We start from the raw sequence: 7,438 nt of genomic DNA, 5'->3' as shown, positions 1-7,438 counted from the left end.
TTTACACATTTGTATTACTTTCATCATTTGTGTCTGCAGAGTTGCGTAATTTGAATTTGCCGCCGTGATAATTGTTAAGATGGCGGCAGACAATTGATAGAGACTTTCTATTGTTAGCAAATACGTAAATATTTAAAATGTTTATTAAACGCTATAAACTATAGTTTCGTGTTATAAAGGTTATTTCTTATTTGGGTTTAAAGTTTAATTTTTTTTATTATCTTTAGGTTTCTTTCATATTGTGCGGTATTTAGACTTCATCAAGCAAACATTTGATTTGTTTCTAAGGAAAACACAGACAAAAACGCGATACAAATCGCTATCATCAATGGCTGCGCTCGTTGCAGCGGAAAGAAATAATTAACACAGATAATGCTTACTGAGAGTGGAATTAAAGTTACAAATAATTTTTCACTCATATTTATAATAATAATGAACTCTATTTTCAAGTAATAATCAACAAATAATTACAATTTCTTAACAGACCTCAGTTTCATATGCGTCCGCAACTTACAAAAGCCAACCAACAAAACGTAAAAACAAATGAAGACAATCGCAGATCATAAAAGGAATTTACAATTATCATTGTATTTCTATGATACACATCGATATGTCCAATTATATCATAGAATATTATATAAATAATTAATATTTATAAGTTTTCACTGTTTTTTCATATGTCATCGCAGTGTAGCTAAAATTTATCTCGTGGATGTTACGGTCGCTAATAAAACATGAAATATAAAATTTTCAAACATTTTCTGTGGACAGATTTCAATAGAGAAATAAATCCTACATACTCATACTTGAAATGTATATTGTAAATAATACATTTGATCTCACATCCGATCAATGTAAGAAACGGTATTTGACTGTATCGCGGTTTTCTTGGTTGGTTCAATATTCGACACGCATCTTCCGTTGCTTTTACATCAAAAATTTGACAGGTGTCTTTATCTGTCTATTATGCGTTAATAGGCTCGTCTTTCCAGAAATTATAATGTTATAAATGTTCGAAACTAGTGACTCGTTAAAATATTCTCTGCAACTCTCATGGAAACCTTAATTAATAAATTGCAAAGCAGGTGTTTGATACTGAAATTTGTTTCTCTTGTTATTTTTCCTAACAATGGATCATGAGAGGAAAACAAGTGGCAGCTAACAATGGATCATGAGAGAAAAACAAGTGGCAGATTATTAGTATTGATAAATTGCAAAAGTCGTGATAAATATTGACATTTTCTTCAACGTCTGTAAGCAAATTACAATATTTTAATACAGGAATTGTGAGAGTACAAAACGCAATAGAATAGGTAGTAACAACTGCTGGAACCAAAGTGAAGTACAAGTGCAGATATATCAGTTCATTAAAATTTTTATGAACTGTGGTCATATACAGCTACCCCTGGTACTTGACGTGGTGAGCGGTCTGCGAGTGTCGGTGTGCGACAGGCTGGTGAAGTGCAGGGCGGAATTAAGAAGGACCGCCGGCTGTCTAGCTCCTCTGGCTGTCCCGGCTGTGGAGCTGCCGCAGCAGCGCGTAGTACTTGTACGAGGCGTTCACCAGCTGCAACAGGCGGCACACAGTGCTCTACAACACTGGAGGCATCCGCTTCTACTCGCTATACACTCTACAAGAGCTGCTGCAGCTGCAGTACTCGATAGCGCACATTAGACATTAAGCTCTAAGCTGACTTATAGCGTCCATACATTACATTTATTGTTTATACAAAAGAAACGGTATTTTAGAAATGTTTCAGAGTTACTACTCTCCACATTTTTAATATAAAGCATGGTTTATATACACTAAGTTTCAAAGTCCTTTCAAAAAACCTCTAGGGCTGTTAGACCACGTCACTAACTTTTGTTAGGGACAAAACGTCCACTGATGCTTCCTGGTGACACTGGCGGTCCTTTAATATGTGTTAAACTCCTGGGAGGCGACTGGGCGTAAGAACTCCTCTTCGTCTTGGCTGTAATCCAAATACCTGCTCCGTGTGAAAGGGGTTGGGCCGAGCAAAATTAAAGTTCCTAATTCGCTTCTAAAATATCTTTCTCTGCTTATAGACACTCATTCTTGAAGTTTTCGTGGTGATAATCACCTGCCAGTTTCCTGGATCAGCTATTATGCAGCACACCAGGTTAGCAGACCCAACTAGTTCGGTGCAATCTCATCCCACAGCGGCGAATACTAAAGGTCGCCTACCGTCGACGGGAAGTATCAGTGAACATTTTTCCTGTAACAAAAGTTTTTCCCTATGACCTACCAGTCCCAGACGTTAGATGCAAAGAGATTGAGAAACACACATAGGGTGATTCAGGAGCAATGTCACATAATTTGTGACATCATTCTACAAGTAAAAATAAACCGAAAAACTATGAAAAATGAAGAGGTGTGGGGTTCTCCAACAAATGACAGGTTTGTGACATCACACAGAGGCAACAACTGCAAGCTTACCCAGCGTGCAATCGTGGGCTGGATCAGTAAGCACTCGTGAGGCCAGGTGCGTGTCGCGCTTGAGTGTTGTTTAATTGAACAAGTCGACTGTGTCCATGAATATCAACATGCCGCATACGTCCATACATGCAGAATACTTAGACATGTTTGTGTACGTATATTGTAATGGCAGTGCCGTGCGGCTGTAACAGAATACCTGAGATGATTCCCTGATCGACGAACCCCCTGTGCCAGGGTATTTCTCAGTCTTTCTCCCACACTCCTTGAGTCAAAAACAGTACCCAGTTCACACATAATATCAGAACGTGAAGTGGTCCAGTCAGTTGAGGAAAGGGAAGACATTACTTCAATGGTGCAACAGAGCTCCACTACCAGTACACAGCGCATTATCCATCAACTTGATATTCACAGATACGAGTGTGATGTACGTTACATTCCGAGGGCTTGTACCCATTCCACGTGCAGCACATGCAACATCTATATCCTTGTGACTCAGTAAGCAGATAAGATTTTGTCAGTGGCTGGCTGTACACTTTACTTACAGATGAAGCTGCATTAACACGCAATGGTATCATGAGCACCCCATTTCTCATACATGGATGGTGGAGTACCAACATTACACTTGGGGTCCGCAGCTCGTGGTCGTGCGGTAGCGTTCTCGCTTCCCGCGCTCGGGTTCCCGGGTTCGATTCCCGGCGGGGTCAGGGATTTTCTCTGCCTCGTGATGACTGGGTGTTGTGTGATGTCCTTAGGTTAGTTAGGATTAAGTAGTTCTAAGTTCTAGGGGACTGATGACCATCGATGTTAAGTCCCATAGTGCTCAGAGCCATTACACTTGGGAAACAAGATTCCAAGTTCGGTTCTCAGTGAACGTCTGGTGTGGTATGACTGATGACCTGGTGATGGGGCCTGCCAAATCGCATGACAGCCGCAACATACGCACATTTCCTGCTAGAAGACCTATCTACACTTTTGTAAAACGTGACGTTAGAGAAAATGTACCTACAACATGAGGTATCGTCGATTCGCTGTACCAGACAAGCATTTCAGTATCTGGATAACACATTTCCCGCCGCACGGATTTAGCCGAGCGGTCTTAGGCGCTGCAGTCATAGGCTGTGCGGCTGATCCCGGCGGAGGTTCGAGTCCTCCCTCGGGCATTGGTGTGTGTGTTTGTCCTTCGGATAATTTAGGTTAACTAGTGTGTAAGCTTAGGGTCTGATGACCTTAGCAGTTAAGTCCCATAAGATTTCACACACATTTTATGATAACATTTCCTCGACGGTGCATTGGCCGCGTGGACCTATTAAATGGCGTACCAAATCACCTGGTCTAGTAGCATTAGAGTTCTGTTTACAGGCCTGGTTAAAGCGGGATATGTACGCTGTGAGGATGGATACACCTGATAAATTGTCGCTCGGATCCCTGAAGCTGTTGCCCGCACTAAAGCCCGCTGAGATGCTGTTCGATATGCAACACACACAGCAACACGCTCGCAAGTACATTGAGATGTGTGGGGGTCTTTTCGAACACTTCTTGTAGGATTGATCAGTTATCTATCCCACCACAGCACCCACGCAGAATCTCGATAACTAATATCACACTTGTCTTCATAATCAGTCATGGATGTTTGTAGTCTTCAACATGCTCCAGTTCCGTAATAATCGAAAACCCGACACGTGACTTTTTCGGTATATTAGCACGTGTAGAATCACCTCACAAATCAGGTGACGTTCCTCCATAGTCAGCCTGTACATCTGTGTGCGTGTGTGTGTTTCAAAGTCCAAACCGTATAGACGCTGAAGTGACAAAGGTCATGGCATAGCTGTATACACACATAAAGATGGCTTTCATATCGCGTACACAAGGTATGAAAGAGCAGTGCAGTGGCGGAGCTATCATTTGTACTCAAGTGATTCATTTGAAAATGTGTCCGACACAATTATTGGTGCACGACGGGGATTAACAGATTTTGAACGCGGGATGGTAGCTGCAGCTGGACGCGTGGGATATTCCGTTTCGAAGATAGCTAGTTAATTCAATATTTCAAGACTCGCAGTGTCAATAGGGCCGAGAATAAAAACACTGACAACGTAGTGGCCGACGGGCTTCAATTAACGACTCAGAGCAGCGGCATTTGCGTAGAGTTGACAGTGCTAAAAGACAAGCCACACTGCGTGAAATGACAGCAGAAATGTGGGACGTACGACGAAGGTATCCATTAGGACAGTGAGCCGAAATTTGGCGTGAATGGGCTATGGCAGCAGACGAGCGAAGCCAGTGTCTTTTCTAACAGTACAAAATCGCCACCGAGCGAGGTGGCGCAGTGGTTAGCACACTGGACTCGCATTCGGGAGGACGACGGTTCAATCCCGTCTCCGGCCATCCTGATTTAGGTTTTCCGTGATTTCCCTAAATCGTTTCAGGCAAATGCCGGGATGGTTCCTTTGAAAGGGCACGGCCGATTTCCTTCCCCATCCTTCCCTAACCCGAGCTTGCGCTCCGTCTCTAATGACCTCGTTGTCGACGGGACGTTAAACACCACTAACCAACCAACAAAATCGCCACAGTGCCTCTACCGGGCTCTGAACGTTATCGGTTTGATCCTAGATGACTGGAAAACTACGGTCTGGTTGAATGAGTCCCGATCTAATTTGGTAACAGGTGCTGGTAAGGTTCGGGTGTACTGTCACACACTAACTGACTAGGAAATCTCAATGGACTCAAGGAACACACAGGAACACTGTAGGCAAACATATTAACATCGTTTATATATACTAAGATGGTATCTGTTCTTTCGAACATGTCCGAAAGAACAGATACCATCTTAGTATATATATATATATATATATATATATATATATATATATATATATATATATATATATATATATATAGAGTTAAGGCTCACCGGCCACTTGACCATATTCTTCTTCTGTGCGAATGCACAAACAGTGCCCGAACTCTTACGGGAATCGGCAACGCGCCGCGAGTAATGAGTATAATGGGCGGGGGCACTACGAATGTAGTGCGGGACAATACGTTGAGAATTTGGGTTTCGCGGGAGGCGTGCCAGAGGTAAATCCCTGCAGTGGCGCTATCCTCTTTGTCCTCGGTGGCTCAGATGGATAGAGCGTCTGTCATGTAAGCAGAAGATCCCGGGTTCGAGTCTCGGTCGGGCACACATTTTCATCTGTCCCCGTTGACGTATGTCAACGCCTGTAAGCAGCTAAGGCTGTTCATTTCATTGTAATAATAACATAGTACCTAGCAACTTCTCAGGCTGAATGGCAGAGAGAAGTGTAGGTATAGAAATTTTTCAAAATACGATATCTCGTAAGCCACACACACTAGAATCCTGCAACAAACACCACTCACATTCTACTTTACATACTTTTAGTTTTTTAATGTCGATAGGCATTCTTCCATTTAAAACATGTATATTTGCACAAAAAATACAATTCTAAGTATTATTAGAATCTGTTGATCTGCCAACAAGACGAGCCCATAACCGCCAGTCCATTATGTGAAAATCGAATATCAATAGTACTTTCCATTTCCACAATATCTGCGATGCAAGTTTCAGGTAATTCACTCTGTATATATGAGGGGCAGTCAAATGAAAACCGAACACTCACCAGAACGGGACCATGAAATGGTTCCACTCAACTGAAATCACCACGCGCATTAAGACATCTATCCCACAGGGAGACGAGACGGTCAACTCCCGTTTCGTAGAACGCTGATCAACAACCACACCCACTCTTACTTTTCCTCGTCCAACTGAAATAGACATCAACGTGTGTCTTTCTTCAGGCTACCAAAGATGTTAAAATTCCACAGTGGAAGATCCAATCAGTACTGAGGTTATTACAGGGTTTTCCAACCATGTCGCCGATGCGTAGCCTTCATCGTATTTGCAGTGAGCGGGTGGGTGTGACTGGCTAAATTCAATGCTAATTGACTCGAAAACGGCGCAATGTATCCGTGTTTAGGTTGTGTCAGCCCAAACAAATCCTGCTCATGACGTCTTCGATACGACGCCCAGCGGCCACGGAATGCGTCGATTTGTGTCGCTTTTCAAACAAAGAGATTTTTAAATCAGAGTTTCACGTGCACATTTAATATAGCGCTGCCATATTAATCTAGTGCTGTATTCTTTTTATAGATGTATTAAGAGGAACAGTACTCAAACAGCGACCGAGCAGCGCGCTTCTGCATGGCAATAGCCGTCAGGGCAATGCTGTCGCAACTAACTTACTGGCTATTTCTCGAGATTTAATATTCCTATTAATACATATCGATATAACAAATATATTAATAGACTAATTTGGAACCTCTCTGTGTAAAATTCGACTTCAAAAATCATTTTCTTTGTAACTGGAAACAAAACAACGGTTTTCATCGACGTCGGGCATCGCATGAAAGATTGATGAACAATATTTGTTTAGACTGACTCCAGTTACACGATTCAAAAAAGAAATTGCATATATCTGCCAAAACACCTGAGGAAATGCGCCTGACAACTTTCACATATATTAAGTGGACTTCAGAAATAAATTGCACCTGTATTCCCACTCTTCGGCAACGAGAGTGACACTGTCAGATTGTCAGAGGCTAGTATATATTGTAGATTTCCTGCAGACACATTTCTGCTGCGGTAAGGGTAACATGTGTATCATAGTGTAGGAGTGAAATGGGACGACAACTGGAAACGTACTTCATAGTTGAAGTGCGGGGGAGAGTAAAATTATTTTTGGCCAGAGGCCTCAATTGCACGCACATTCCTCATGAAATTCTGCAATTACATGGATCAAATGCTATGTCACGTCCAGCGGAAGTGAAACAGTGCTATGAGTCGTAGCAAGGCCATGCAGTCGTGGGTGGCTGTGCTTGGGAAGGAAGGCCACCGATGTACACCACAGACGACAATGTCAAGGCAGTCGACGAGCTGATTCTCAGTAATCGCAGAATTTCCAA

At 42.4% G+C, this 7,438-nt stretch overlaps 1 protein-coding gene across 1 annotated transcript in view; it reads right to left on the bottom strand.

Annotated features, from left to right (window-relative positions):
* Positions 1-1,495: 1,495 nt before the first annotated feature.
* The window catches only part of LOC126155578 (odorant receptor Or2-like), a 47,403-nt gene continuing 41,460 nt past the window's right edge, over positions 1,496-7,438 (bottom strand). The window contains exon 5 of the mRNA XM_049916237.1: positions 1,496-1,567. Within this exon, the coding sequence (XP_049772194.1) occupies positions 1,496-1,567 (72 nt within the window). The remainder of the gene's footprint in view (positions 1,568-7,438) is intronic.

This window comes from Schistocerca cancellata, chromosome 2 (genome assembly GCF_023864275.1).
Source record: "Schistocerca cancellata isolate TAMUIC-IGC-003103 chromosome 2, iqSchCanc2.1, whole genome shotgun sequence".
In the NCBI taxonomy this organism is placed as follows: domain Eukaryota; kingdom Metazoa; phylum Arthropoda; class Insecta; order Orthoptera; family Acrididae; genus Schistocerca; species Schistocerca cancellata.
Note: the sequence above shows the minus strand (reverse complement) of the source record. Positions and strands in the feature narration are given on the sequence as shown.